At 50.2% G+C, this 14,628-nt stretch overlaps 6 protein-coding genes across 6 annotated transcripts; 3 read left to right on the top strand and 3 right to left on the bottom strand.

The window, feature by feature from the left end:
- Positions 1–776: 776 nt before the first annotated feature.
- On the top strand, positions 777–1,738 carry AA0111_g9530 (hypothetical protein; the record flags this gene model as incomplete). Its single annotated transcript, XM_028656099.1, has 4 exons — positions 777–841; positions 893–1,064; positions 1,116–1,346; positions 1,415–1,738. The coding sequence occupies 4 exons, from the start codon at positions 777–779 to the stop codon at positions 1,736–1,738; spliced, it is 792 nt and encodes a 263-aa protein (XP_028502932.1).
- Positions 1,739–1,927: 189 nt separating this feature from the next.
- Positions 1,928–2,516, bottom strand: AA0111_g9531 (hypothetical protein; the record flags this gene model as incomplete). Its single annotated transcript, XM_028656100.1, has 2 exons — positions 1,928–2,013; positions 2,078–2,516. 2 exons carry the CDS (start codon positions 2,514–2,516, stop codon positions 1,928–1,930), a joined length of 525 nt encoding a protein of 174 aa, XP_028502922.1.
- A 2,390-nt stretch (positions 2,517–4,906) lies between these two features.
- On the bottom strand, positions 4,907–6,652 carry AA0111_g9532 (hypothetical protein; the record flags this gene model as incomplete). Its single annotated transcript, XM_028656101.1, has 1 exon — positions 4,907–6,652. One exon carries the CDS (start codon positions 6,650–6,652, stop codon positions 4,907–4,909), a length of 1,746 nt encoding a protein of 581 aa, XP_028502925.1.
- An 806-nt stretch (positions 6,653–7,458) lies between these two features.
- AA0111_g9533 (hypothetical protein) lies at positions 7,459–8,519 on the top strand (the record flags this gene model as incomplete). The annotated part of the gene is made up of 3 exons (XM_028656102.1): positions 7,459–7,846; positions 7,964–8,272; positions 8,323–8,519. The coding sequence occupies 3 exons, from the start codon at positions 7,459–7,461 to the stop codon at positions 8,517–8,519; spliced, it is 894 nt and encodes a 297-aa protein (XP_028502924.1).
- Positions 8,520–9,072: 553 nt separating this feature from the next.
- Positions 9,073–10,626, bottom strand: AA0111_g9534 (hypothetical protein; the record flags this gene model as incomplete). Its single annotated transcript, XM_028656103.1, has 1 exon — positions 9,073–10,626. The coding sequence occupies one exon, from the start codon at positions 10,624–10,626 to the stop codon at positions 9,073–9,075; it is 1,554 nt and encodes a 517-aa protein (XP_028502897.1).
- Positions 10,627–12,806: 2,180 nt separating this feature from the next.
- On the top strand, positions 12,807–14,349 carry AA0111_g9535 (hypothetical protein; the record flags this gene model as incomplete). The annotated part of the gene is made up of 4 exons (XM_028656104.1): positions 12,807–12,818; positions 12,876–13,226; positions 13,284–13,548; positions 13,604–14,349. 4 exons carry the CDS (start codon positions 12,807–12,809, stop codon positions 14,347–14,349), a joined length of 1,374 nt encoding a protein of 457 aa, XP_028502915.1.
- Positions 14,350–14,628: the final 279 nt, after the last annotated feature.

Here is a 14,628-nt window from a genome sequence, read left to right on the forward strand (position 1 = left end):
AGACTGTTATGCGCCAGCGCACTGGGACGGCGCGCGAGCGCAATCGAACGATTCAAGCTCTAAGTGGCTCTCGTGGGACCAAAGGGTATCTCGGCTCCTACTGCCAGGCGCAAAGCGCTATTCTTGCTCTTCATACTGCGCCCCTATGACGTCCATCTCCAAGCTCTTGGCTTCTAAGTGGCTGAGATGTAGCTCTTTGAAGCGAGGAAACAGGAAGTCAGATAGCCCCATTCGGATCTCGGCTGAGCCACAGCATAGCCAATCTCCAAGTTATGTAAATTAGAGCAATGCTCAGATCATCATTGGCTACCAGTCGTAGACGAGGACGGCATCTATCCGGTAGCGTACCATATCAGGCTGTATATCCCCTAGTGCCAGACCGGAGTCAGTAGTGGGTGTTACACAGCCGGCCTGTGCTTACTGTTTATGCTACGAAGTACATGTTTTCGACGAGTTGTTGATCTTCGAGCTACCACGCCATTGGCTTGGTAGAAGCACTAAGCTCGACACAGCCTCAGGCTAACAGCTCCATGGGACATGGGCCACAACAAGATAGTTCCAAGTATTCCAAGCTTTTGCGATTCTGGAGTATGGTATCCGAATTTCTGGTGTTGTCAATAAAAAGGTGGGGTGACGTCAAGGATGTGCTGTCACCCAGTCAGGTCCAAGTGCCAGGTACCGAATTAGCGCAGCGCACTGATCAACGGATCTCAAGCCTCATGGAAACGGTCTCACACTCTGCCGTCACATCCTGAATCCTTGCATTATTCCAGATCATGGCGTCCGAGGCCCGCTTCGTTGAGAACAGAACCCGTTTAGTTTCCCACTTTGATGAATACAAGTACTGAGCGCTACGTTCCGCCACTTCCGTAGCCATAGCTAACGGTTTCAGGACACGGGATGCGCAAGGCGACGGGTGGGCCAAACTATGGGAAAAGAATGAGCAGGATCTGTGGGATCGGGGCCAGCCTTCGCCTGCATTGACTACGTTCCTGGAAGAACATCCTTATCATGAGACGCTGTTTCAAGACAAGACTAGACGACAATTGAAGGCCTTTGTACCCGTAGGTTTCTCTTGACGAGCTGGTCCACAAAAGAGGCTCATCATACACTAGGGCTGTGGGAAAGGACATGATGTGGCGCTCTTAGCACGCCATGGCTTCAAGACGTGGGGTCTTGAAATTTCTCAGGGAGCAGTGGATGTTGCAAATCAAAACGTAAAATCCTACTTGGAGCCTTCGGCTGGTCATCATGCTGACGTCGTGCTCGGCGACTTCTTCAAGAAGGATATCGAGGCCTATCTTGGGCCAGACTTCCATGGCTTCGATCTGATCTATGATTATACGGTAAGTTCCGAATTCCGGGCTTCGGCAGTTCGATGTACTCATGATGAGGGCTGATGGTCTCGATCCAGTTCCTGTGTGCCCTACTTCCTGAGATGAGAAAAGACTGGGCTGAGCGCATGAAAAGTCTTTTGTCGCCAACTGGCGTCCTTGTATGCCTCGAGTTCCCTATGTGGAAGCCGTTGAAAGATCAGGGCCCGCCTTGGGGTCTCAATGGCGTACACTGGAATCTTTTGGCTGAAGGTGCTGACGGTCTATTTGACGAATCCGGCAATCTTCTTGGAGGCGGCCAAGAAAAGGGCTCATTCGAGAGAGTCGTATACTGGAAGCCACCAGTTTCGTTTAAGCAGAGCCGCGGTGAAGACATGCTCAGCGTATGGAAGTTAAAGCAGTAGACCCCAACGTAATTGGGGCTTGTTATCATGCTGCATCAACAACTTTCAGCAGCAAGTTTCCACATGGTAACAGTGTTCGCACACGAAGCCTAGAAGCCTTCCAATGTGACATCATGACGACCAATCAAGGTTCCATTGACATGGTAGCAATGCTAAACTCTTATAGTCTACCTAGTCCCGAGTACCATCTCACATCCCATCAGTCAGCATAGCCTCGACTATCTGCACATGCCGGTTTGCATTTGTTTCGCTCCACTCCGTGTCATAGTTCAGCCCTACATATATGGAAGTATGAAGTAAGTGTATGTCTCACGTGCATTTTGTACCACGGGAACTTACCATATGGCCAGAAATGCCCACCACCACAAGTAATCTTCGCGTTCGCCCCATCAAAGCTTCTCAACAATGGTAGCGCTGTCTTCCAATCACCCGCTGCGCACTTTGTGTTGAAAGCCGCCGTCTGGCCAACTCCCAACGTATGCGATATTTCGTGCATCGCTGTCCTTTCGGTCATGTAAGCGCGATCCGAGCCGAAGCGTAGGTCGCCATTGTAGTTTGCTTCGGCAGTAGGAACACCTGGTGCATATGCTACACGGATCGTTTTGTTGGCATCAGAGTACTTTCCGTAGCGCGCAACGGCCTTGGTCATCGCGGCTTCGATCTTGGTGTATGCATCTCTTTGGTCAGCAGTGGGGTTGGAAGCTTTTGCCAAAGACCAAGTCAGGCGTGCAGATGCGCTGCAAGCATATGCCGCGACGAGAAGAAGAGAGAATTGCATGACGACAGATGTGATTGTTCGTATCGACACAAGAGATGTGGTTGCTGGCTGTGGAAAGCTTGCATCTCGGGGAGTACTACGGTATGCCTATTGATATATCTCGATTTCTCTTTTGATTTGTCCCCACTACTGATTAACACTCACACCTCCTTTGTTGTAGTGGTTGTAATCAGGAGCGGCTATACAACCAGATTAGGGAGGCGGACATATGAGATGGCATGTGGGTCGAAGCGCAGAAATATTACTCCCATCCAGCAAACACTATCATTCGACCACGCATGATACCTTTCCATGGCGCACGGATGATGTTTAATGTACATTGGCTTGGTAGTGCGGTGTACAAGGGCTGAAACGATCAAGCGTCGGAGATTTGATTGTATATAGATGCCCTCCCCGCATTTCGGAAGATTTCCAAATCGGCAATGATAAACACCTGCCGGTGCGCAAACATTAACCCGCCTGCCGGTGCTAACTCTAGCTGACCCAAGCTTCAAGATATCACTATATCGTTTACTTCTTCGTATAGGTCCTCGAGCCCTCTTCCACAATCAGCTTTCTCCTAATGGCGACCATGATCTCGGGCGCTCTATGGGCAGAATATATGTGCATACCAAACACTGGTCTTTATCCAGGAAGGACGAAGTCTTCGCTGGCAAGAAAACATAACTGCTTGTATGCGAGTACTTGCAAGCACAGTTTCTTGTGAGGCATAGTTGTGCAAGGCTACAACCTCGTGAGGTCTGAACGATTGACCCGAAATCTGGGCGGATCAGGCCCGTATATAGGTAGGATTTTACCATGATTACAAAGGAAGTGGTACGAGTATCGGTTTACCATTCGGCGCTGACGTGGGCAGTTACGCATTACATGTAATCTCACTGCACTGAAATGCTATACAAAATCAGCTATACGGCAAGTTTGTCTACCTAGGTACTGTTTCACTTACTTTATAACTCACGTCTTAAAAATGTATATGCAAAGTATCACCATAAATATACAAGATAACGTCTTCGTTATGCATACCATGTGATTCGCTCACAGACTTTTCCAAGATCTGGTATGATGTAGCATTTCCCACTTACTAAACTCGCACTGGATACGGTAGAGAACAACCTGGATAGAAAAAGCATACTATATCATTATCTTACTTGAGCCCAGCTACCTAGGTAGCCAAGACGTGGAAGTAAAGAGATGAGACACTGTGTCCGCTCGCTCTATACATAGCGGAGCAAGACTTGAAGTTGAAGACACGAAATACTACAACCTCCTGCCGTTAAAATAGCAGGACAAGGCAGAAGAGCTATAAAAAAAATACCAGCAGTGCTTAGTTACTTCCTCCAGATTTCCTACCAAAAGATTAGAGTCAATGCCTGAATAGTCCAGACAACACACTTATTTGACGTCGAGAAATATAGCCTCGAGCGACGACATTATACTATTGAGAATCAAACTGCCGAAGCATCGATATGCAAGGAGTGAGTCAGAGTCAGCGACTGTGGTAAAGCTGACATTCAGAAAGTGATGTATACAGTAAGAGAGGAAGGTACTGCTACACTATATCAAGGACATTTCGCTGTATTTACCTTAACTATCTGCTCGATATATAGATTCCTCAGCTGCTTCTTTTGCCTCTCTTTGCCGAGCTTTCCTTTTCTTCTTGTATGTGTGTGTTATGTTTCCCATCCTAGACCGAGTGACCTGGCAAAAATGAAGGCTGTTGCAACAACTTTATAACGAGATTTACAATGTTTGCAAAAAGAAATGGATGTGATGGTCACTACGAGGGTCGAACTCGCGACCTTGGCGTTATTAGCACCACGCTCTAACCAACTGAGCTAAGCGACCTGTTGTTGTTCGATGGAAGATCACCAAATGCTATACGTTATAATGTTATAATAGATTGATTGGGTCAGCATAGTTGTGACTTGCTCAGGTGCGGGGTTTAGGACATCTTGCAGTTGGTCAACTTCGAGTCGATCTTTGCCGGGCTGACCCCACCCAGCTTCAAAATCCACAAACACCATACCCACCTTTCCAAGATATCCTTCAACTCTGGATAACAAATCTATACTGCTCTTTGATGCCTGCATACCAACTGAATCAGGCAGGCAGATTACAGAATAACAGATCTTACTAGGGATGCGGGCCTGCATGTTAGTCGTTTACTGAGCCGAGATATTCTGAAGTAAGACAATCAACATATGGAAAAGAACAACGTGACGAGGACGGGAATGATGACCGACACTCTGTGAAGAGAAAGTGAAACGACGTGTCTTAGGGAGAGGAAAGTAAGGAAACATATGGTAAGAAGTAGAGACGAGAAAGAAACATAGCAGAGAGAAGAGGAAGAAGAGAGTAAAGTATACAATTAACGTCGACCCATAAACCGATCAAAATGCCTCTCCAGCGAGATCTTCTGCGAGACCTTCCAACTCTTCTTGTCTAAAAGGCACCCACAATCTCTCTGTACCCATAGCATCCTTCCTACTTTCAATCATCTGATGATCGTGGAACTCCTTAAGCAGCGTCCTGAAGCTAACTTCACTTGTGCAAACGAATGCTTCGACAGCCTTGTGGTACAGCACACGGTACTCAACGCCTTGCGCAGACTCTGGAAGAACGTTCTTGGTTTTCTCCACTTTCTTGGACCTTGGCGTAGCAGTGATTTCGTCGTCTTGTTGCATATCACCACCCTCCATGAGTGAAAGTGCTAGCTGCTCCATGACAAGGATGCGGAACAGTTCTCGGGCTTGTTCTGGTAATGACCGCAAGACGAAGCCTACACCGTCTCTTCCGCCGACACGTCTACCGCTGCGTCCCAAGAGTTCATTCACAGTCTCAACCGTGTCTATCTCCGCGTCATAAGGGGCGAAGGTTGTTGCGTCGTGGAAAAGGAATTTGTATTGTGTTTTCATACCGACATCCCACAAGAGAGGGAAGTGGGGTGTATCGGCCGTGCACAGGAGGTTGATGGAGGGATGAGTAGCTAGACGGGCAAGCATGGAGGGTACTGGCGTCTTCCGAAGGTAGGGCGAGTCGATGGAATTCAAAATGACGGGTACTGGATGCGACGGCGGGTTGCTTGTGAGATGCTCGATAATAAAATCGAGTAGGAGTGCAGGTTGATTAGGCAACTTCAGTCCTGCTGGTACCACTGCTGATGCTATGGTCAACAACAGATCTTTGATTGTTGTGCCAGCTGTGTATCCATTTATGACCACAATCTTCGGTGTCTTCTTCGTCCCTTTATACGGCGCGGAATCTATAAGATGTCGATAGAGGCGTGCGGTGAATCGCTCCGTGATGATGCGCTTCGAACCGTAACCGTAGAGACAGATGTTGAATCCTTCCTCCAGCTCGAAGATCCATTGGTTGTATGCACGGCCATGCAGTTCAAGTAGGAACTCTCTCTCGGATTGGTGACGGTCTTGGTAAGTTTGTATTGCTTGGAAGTATTCATCGTGGTTGAGTAGGCTCTGCGCAGAGAGGGTGTTGTTGGAGGTTTTGGTGCCGCCAGGACGGTTTTGCCAGAAGTACTCCTCATGCGGTGGCAGTTCAGTCGGAGGCGTAGGTGAGCGTTGCTTTCGCGGTCGTCCTACCTTTCCTGACCCCTTAGGTCGACCTCTTCCACGCTTTGAAGGTGTCTCTGGCACAGGTACCTCATCTTGTACTGTTCCCTCTTCACCTTGCTCAGTGTCGTCTGCGTCTTCCCCTAAGATATGTTCTGCAAGGTCTTCCTCCTCATCCAAGGCATCCTCGTCGCTCTCATCGCCATTCAGTGTACGCTCCAGTATACGTCGGTTGCTTTTCCTTCGTGCGCTGCGATCGGCGTTGCGAACAATGGTGGGTGTGCCGTTTGGCGAGTCTCGTTTTGCGGACTTTGTAGGGGTTTCAAACACCAGCTTCCGATTGGACTTGGGCGTCGCAGCGATTCCATTTATTAGGCCAGTTTTCTTCAAGATGGATCGTGGTGTCCCATGCTCGGCCAGATGTTGTGTTCTCCCCTTTCTGGACGGTGTCTGCGCCTCGGGCGGTTCTAGCTCATCGGGAGCGTCTTCTGCAAATCGTGCGCGTGACTTCTGCGGTGTGCCCTCATCAACGTCTTCTTCGTCGCGTCTCCGCTTTGTGCCGACCATGTCTTGTTCGTTGGGTGGATGTTTGGGCAGGACAGGGTGACGCGACTTGCGCGACGTGGGTCTTGGCGTGATGGTTGAGGCTCAACCTTAATTCTTATTTGCGAGAGACGACTGGGACCTGGCTTATTTCCACTGCGCATTCATTGCTACTACATGTCTTGTTTGCCTGTGCCTTTGCGAACTGCGTAGGACTTGATATTCACTGTACAGAGTCATAGTGTTCGCGACAGGCGATAGCATAGGGGCGAGTTTACTACTACTGTTCGTTGCTAGTAGATTCGCGCTGACATGTGATCGTGGGCCTAGCAAGCGTCGTGCGGCGAGTGATGCCTGACTGAAGCCTGACTGGAGCCACCCGCCCGTCTTTCTTGAGAAGCTCACAACCACAGCATGCATGCATCCAGACTTGGACGGGCTGCAAACTGTTGGTCCAGGCTACGTGCATGCGAGACACGAGATGGCTTGGAGGAGCTAGATTTGGTCATGCAGGATTATGTCAAGCAGCCTTACGAACTATGCTAGCGTAGTCGGAACCTGGTCCAGGAAGCTGAGCAGGATGTTCGCGGCCCGTTCGTAAGCGGATACTTGGTGCCTCCGGGCGTGGCAGTCACGCCGTGGTGGTATGTCAGACGTGACGAGATTGTGATTCATATGGCAAGGCAGATGACGGCTTCATGTGCGATACTCGAGGACATGTCTCAGAGCGTGAGACATGTCAGGCTGTGGCTGAGACGGGGTTACAAATAGCTGTAGGGCTCCACGGGATATGCATTCAACAGACGCTGATAGGCGTGGCTTAGGCGAAAATGGTGCCCAGCCAGGATTGTGCTTCTTTGATGATCTCCCGCATGCCGGCCGCTCCTTCTCAATTTCCGTCGTCGTGTTCGTCCGTTCCTGCCCCGCACAACCCCAAATCTTCAGCTCCATACTTCTTGCTCCCGCGACAACTCCCGCAACAACGCCCCACTCACCGCCACGAGACTGCTATCGCGACTCCCGCACCGTCAACGTCGACAGCCTTCGAGCGCCTCGCCGCGACACGATCGCCTGCCAACGCCGCCCGGCGCATTACCCGGACTTCTGCCCACGCTTCGGGTTCCAGCACAGCACATGCCAGTATGGACACACGGAGGCGACCAGAGTACAACCTCGAGATTTTTGCGGATGCGGCGTGCGTCAAGGATGTCGTCAAGGGTGAGTCCCTTTTTCCCTTTCCAACCTGTCTGTTTTGAGCATCGGCGCGACTTTGTCCCCCCACTACACGTCTCCCCGCCCGGATAGCGCCGTGGACCATAGTTGACCTTGCTCCAGCGATACTGCACACGATATTCTTCCACCGATACTTTACCTCCATCTCGCCCTTGACCCGCGACCTCCTCGACCTTACCCTTCCCGCCATCGACGATGTCGATCTTGAGACACTCATCGAACAGAAGACGTTTGCGCTAGTACGGGCGATAGACAGCACACACCAGCCGCGAGGAAGAGGGCAGATTGTCGTGCAGTTCTTTGAGAAGAAGCGGAAGAAGACGTCGTATTTCTTCAGCAAGGCAGACGAGGACGTTTGCTGGGAGCAGTGGACGCTGGACGTTACCCTCGCCCAACCACGGACCGAGACTGGTACGCTTTCTTACACTCTCTGCAAAGCAAGCTACTGATCATGACAATAGATGTGCTAAAAGTCCGCCGTGCCATGACAAAATCTCTAGAAAAAGCAGCGCATAAGATCATCGCCATCGTAAACCGAGAGAAGGACCACATTCCACCCATCACCACCACCGATGCCAACCCCTTTCCTTACCAGATCGTCGTCAACCCAAAATCTGTCAATGAGAACGACTGGAGACCGCGCATCGGCCTTTTCTGAGACCTATCACCGTGACGCTGAGTGTAGTAATAACCCCGACTGTATATACAATCCATGATGTTATGAGGAACAGGAGATTCAACACCGCTGGGGGTAGTAGTCGTCACTGCGTGTGACGCAAAAGAGACGGAAAAGTTCTGGATTCTTTGCAACAACCACTTGAGAGACCGACCGCGCTTCACCCCTGTTCACCGCCACCACTACCACTACCAAAAGCTCCGTTGTACAGTGCCCGCTACGTCGGGCAAACTCCCATACCTGAATTGCATTCTGAACCCGCGGATATCGGGATGTTTGCTAAGAATACGAGCCTTTGTCGCTCTTGATTGTTTAATTGCTGCTATAGCTACACAAGATACCCAATTCCCCAATGAGATTTTTCTATACATAAACCTATACGCACCACACACTGTTGATTATGATGTGAACGCCTGGCTACAGTAGAGGTAGTAATACATGTCGCGAGAACCAGTTTAGGTTTAACAAGCCTCTCGATACTCGGTCTCATAGCGACTTCGCCCTAATCAACATACCCAAGCCGATGTCCAAAACATTACGTATTGGTCTTCTCGTCCCAGTCAACCCACCGTTTCACAACCTCGTCCACCTTCTTGACCCCATCTTTGGTAGCCTCCACTTCGAACCATTCTTTGTGCGTCTTACCACAAGCATCGCACTGCTTGATGACACGCTGGTCTGCAAGCTCGAGATGAATCAAGCGTTCTACACGATGCGCGTGCGGCACTTTCCTTACGATATCGGTATTCGTACTTGATTGGCGTCGAGATTGTGCAGGCGAGGGTTGTGGAGAAGGCGTGGAAGAAGAGACGTAAGGGTAGTATCGTACGAGAGATAAACTGTATCCACATTGGCGGGTCCATTCGTTCATACGGCGGTGTACATTGTTTGCACGTCCGATCTTAAGGAGAATGGTATCTTTTTCTGGTGAAGAGTCTGCCTCTCCGGACCGGGACCGAGCGGTATTGGACCGAGGTCGTTGTCCGCCTTTAACTGAGTATTGTCGCATGACATCTGAGGTTCGTCGGCCTTGATCTGGACGTGTTGGCGGTGCTAGCAGTGTGGACGCGGCTGAGGATGGGGCGGGACCAGCGGATTCGGGTGTGAGCCAAAAGATGTAGATGTAGCCTTCTTCGTCGTGGGGAGAAAGGGGCTTTGAGAGTTGTGCGAGTAGAGTGGAGGCGAGTTGGGGTGGTAATGTGTTTGGGATGTATCGGAGTAGCTTAGCTGTCTCCGATTCTTCTCTAGCTGTTCGGTTTACGGGTCGAGCAGGTTTCTCCCCTAGTGGTTTGCGAGCAGGTGGCTCATTGACTGGCCGAGATGAAGACGGCGGTCGCGATGATGATGGCGGCCTGGAGCTTTGTGCGCTTTGTCTTCGATGATCTTGTCGTACTCGAGGTGGTGGTTGAGGTATTTGTTCCATAGGTGCCTCTTGTCCTTCATGATCCGCGATTGGCTTTTCGTCCGTCCTCCTTTTATGCCGCACGACTTCAGCGTAGTCGTCGTCCGCAGAGCCGCAGCACAATGACGCCCAAAAACTCTGCTTCTTCCTTTGTGGTGGTGGTTTCGACGGACGATGGTCCCGACGCTTCCTCTCCGCCATAACATCACTTGGCACAGACATCAACGGGCCTTCCACGTTATCCCAAGTAGCTGGCCGGTTGATGCGCCGTGGCGGACGGGACCCAGATGTTCTCCTTCCTTGTGTGTTCTTCTTCTTCTGACGTGTAGTGGCTTCATCCGGCTCTCCAAAATCAAGAACACCCAGTCGTTCAACAAGTGTGTCGATACTATTCCTTTCTTTCAGCGGGTATAGTTGAGTTGCCGGTCCGCTTGTTGCTTGTGCGGCCAGTTGCTCTGCCTGGTCTTTATGTTGCCAGCAAAAGTAGGCCGCAGCGCCAATCTCGTCGTCGTCGCTATCATCGCTGAGAACAGATACTACGGCTATGACACCATCGTCTTCAGATACTTTTGCATCGATTGGACGTCTACACGGTCGCCCAGACTTAGTAATGCCTTTGCATGTTGTCGCCGGATTGCGCGAATCCGAGCGAGGGATGAGCGATTCCGGTGTTGTTCCTGTGAACATGTTGGTGTATCTGCAGTGGAGTTGCAATCAATGGGACTAGAGTCAAAGACGAGCTGCTAATATAACGCTCAGACTATGCTTGTGTAAATCACTCGCAGTAACCTTCACAGCCTCACCGCCACGTGAAGGGTAGGGTACTTGTGAAACTGGTGCCGATGGCAGTGAACCTCAACTACGAGGACTGGAACTACGGATGCGGTGTGCCAGCGCATTATGAGCCAGGCAGACATCGCCTCGAAGTGGGCGCGTAGCTGAAAAGAGATGGCGGGTCTCGAAAACGCGAGGTGGGCACGTGGCGGTGCATGTGGCGCAGCGAGCAAAAAAGAGTTAGGCGTGGCACGGTGTGCACGGATCAGGATACCAAAATTCTTCTTCCTCTTCCAACCCACTTTAACCACGATCGTCCACAGGACCCACGAACTGGAAAAAAAAGAATGTTTACAAGCTGCATCGGCCGGGAATCGAACCCGGGGCTAGCCGAAACTGTCCTGTGATGGATGGCAACGGCTAATTTTACCACTAAACCACCGATGCGAGGTTTGGAACCAACGAACTGTTGATTGCTTGATGGAGGTTTTGCTGCGTCAAATACAATATATACTTAAGATATATCTTTCTCGGAAAGCCGGAGGCAATGGATCCTGCAGGCCTTTGCAGTCAGCTACGTGGGGCGGTCAAAACTAGGATTCTCCGACTCGCGTAACGTTCTAGATCAAACATTAGATTCCCTCCTGCATTTAGCAGTAGTTTTCATGTGTCTTTTACATCTTGCTGGGGTCATTCTGGAGAAACCCAGACTACTGTACGTGCCAAATAGCGCGAAATTCTGAATGCCAAACTGTATTCATCCCGTCAAAGTTGTTGGGTATGCTTGGAGTATGTCGCATTGTTCAACTGTCCACACCAATCTGGCGATATATACCTAGGTACGCTGGAGAGTACTCTGAGCCAGAACATTGCGGACCACTGGAAACAAAAATTTTCCAATATCAAACAAAAGACCCAGCTAGCGAGCTGAACTAGTTGTGTGAAGCCTTGTCTGTCATGTAGGCTGTTGGAGGGCGCTGAGACTTGTACCTGACCAAGTTGTTCTTGCGTTGAAGTATCCAATGTGGAAGCACTTGCATTCTCTGCGATTCTGCAACTTATCCATCTACACAATGAACGGTTGCGTCGATATGACAGCGATGTGAACGAATATTGGGGCTTGCGCATGTCTTGCGCTTGGATACGCCAGACCGCAGTAGCGGCTGGTATGCATCAAATATGAGCATGTGGCGTTGCTCACCAGGACAACCCGTTGCCACTCCTAAGAGCTTGCCTATTCATCTGCAGTCATGCGCTGTAAGCCTTGCAGTGGTGCCATTTCGAGAAGTCGATTGCTCGAATAGAAACCCGATGCTCCCAATCTGTCAAGGTAGGGTCCGCGGTTAACAGCGTCTACCAGCAGAAGCCTGTTTTTGGATCAGCCACGCACAATTGCAGTCGCGTATTTCGCCTGTGGTTTATTCATTTAGGTTTGCCAACCAGTGGGGACGTGTTTGTAGTGCAAACACATTCATTCCCGCAGTTAGCAACTCTTGATCAATCTTTTCGCCTGAAATTTGAATTGAAACGTTAACAACACAATGGATTGCGATGATTTCGGCATGACGTTTCTGCAGACAAACTCTAAGATGAACGGTTGGTAGACAGGTTACCGGGACATAGTCCCCTCTGGCGTGGCCTCGACTGACTATCGGAGCCCGCCCCGATACTAGCGCGCCACATTATCGCGGCAGATCCCAGCTACGATCACGATCCGTCGCTCTTTTCAGACAACTATGATGCTACGTTAGCCACATTTTTACCGCTTTTGGTTCAACGTTGACCCAACTCCAGAACTTACCAGTATACCTTAGGCATAGCAGGTATGGTAGTTTGGGATCCAGACGTGCGGCCGTCGCGTCAACGGCTGAAGCATGACGACACTTTGCTTTGACCATTCGAGTAGCCGTCAGGTGTAGAGCCAGAAGCCGACTACTCTGGTGATGATGTGTGTTGATATTCTTGTGGATAACCAAGTGGATAGTGTTTTCTGTTTACTGCCTTCTCCATCTTCCTCGGTGAAACCAATATTTTCCTTCTTGACCTGAACGTTTACCTTCCCGTCACCCCTGGCTCGGAGCCACATCATCGCAATGAATATCAACGTACGTTTCGAATGCTAGGGATATCAGCATGGAAGACAATATTAACATTTGTGACAGGAGCCTGTCCAAGGGAAAGCCTTTGCGCTTCCCTTCACGAAGGCTGCCAACCCAAATGCCAACCTCACCGATTCAGATCTTCGCATGCCTTTCATAAGCCGCGTCCCAGACAACATTCGAAACCATTTCATTGCCATGTGCGGAGAGTTTGTTGGCACGGTCCTTTTCTTATACTTTGCACTATCCGGCGCACAAGTCGCAAACAGTATACCTTCATCCGGAGGCCAGACAGTAGCGGAAGCAGGGAGCAACCCTCAGCAACTGCAGTACATCGCACTATGCTTTGGCTTCTCACTTGCTGTCAATGCTTGGGTCTTCTTCAGAATCAGTGGTGGTCTGTTCAATCCAGCCGTAAGTGATTTTGTCCCGCTGCACTCTTAGTCGAATAGATTTGCTGATACCATAAAGGTCACGTTCGGAATGTGTCTGATTGGTGCCCTCCCCTGGGTCCGTGGTGGCCTTTTGTTCGTCACTCAAATTCTTGGTGGTATGGCTGCGGCTGGCCTGGTCCAGTGCATGTTTCCTGGTGACCTTAACGTTCGGACTACTCTCGGTGGAGGCACCAGCATTACGCAGGGTCTCTTCATTGAGATGTTCCTTACTGCCCAGTTGGTCTTCACCATCTTTATGTTGGCAGCTGAGAAGCACAAGGGTACTTTCATCGCACCAGTGGGTAAGTAATCATTAGACCTGGTCTGATACGTCACTCATGCTGACATCTTAAACAGGTATTGGTCTTGCACTGTTCGTCACAGAGTTGTCCGGAGTGTACTTTACGGGTGGCTCACTGAACCCCGCACGCTCATTCGGACCTGCTGTCGTTAACCTCGAGTTCGCACCTTATCATTGGATCTATTGGCTTGGACCCATCCTTGGGTCAATTATTGCGGCCGGCTTTTACAAATTCATCAAAATTCTTGAGTATGAGACGGCCAACCCAGGTCAGGACATGGACCACGCTGCCAAGATCGAGAAGAAGAAGAATCTGTTGCTTGCTGCTGGTATCAATGAGTACGATGCCCACGTGGTCGCTACAGAGCTTACTGAGAAGGCGGCTGTTGCTGAGTCTGGCGGTCCGGACGGTGGCATCGTTGCTAATGGTCAGGGTCGACGTAGTCAAGAGATTAGCCCTGGCATGTACGGTACACAATTCCGTTCCAACTCTGACATTAGCGACAAGCGCGGCTCTGGTAGCTCGCAATCGGGAATTGTACAGCCCCAGCGTCCAATGGCTGTGACTACAGGTAGTCAGACTGGAAGGTTTAGTTATCTGGGTAGCCGTGGTGCCGTACCTGGTAACTCTGCACAAGTCAACGCCTTGAGAGCAGAAACAAGACAGGACAGCCCCGCCATGACGACGAACGATGAGCTTTACGCTCCTCTACAATATGGCGCTGACGTACCTCTGGGGGGTGCTGTCCTTGAGGCCGAACCTAGGCAGAGAGTAAACAGGACACCGTCTAGCTTCGCATGATGAGCAGATGCACAAAGGGATGTCTTCACATCACGCGGCATGTTGGTACATCCTGTTTTTATTTAGCACTTCCTGTATATAACAAGTCAGTTCGATTATTCATTGAAAGGTCGCCAATTGCACAAGTGATTTCACACAACCACGTTCTAATGTCTGCTGGCGCTTGTGGTTTGAAGCCTCCGAATGTCGGTGTTGCATACAGCGGGTATGTTAAAACTGTTGTAGCCAAATGAAAGCTGAAGTCGATTTCATCGTTTGGCGAGACCGATGTTGGAGTTG

Source organism: Alternaria arborescens, assembly GCF_004154835.1.
Source record: "Alternaria arborescens strain FERA 675 chromosome Unknown contig_27, whole genome shotgun sequence".
Taxonomy (NCBI): Eukaryota; Fungi; Ascomycota; class Dothideomycetes; order Pleosporales; family Pleosporaceae; genus Alternaria; species Alternaria arborescens.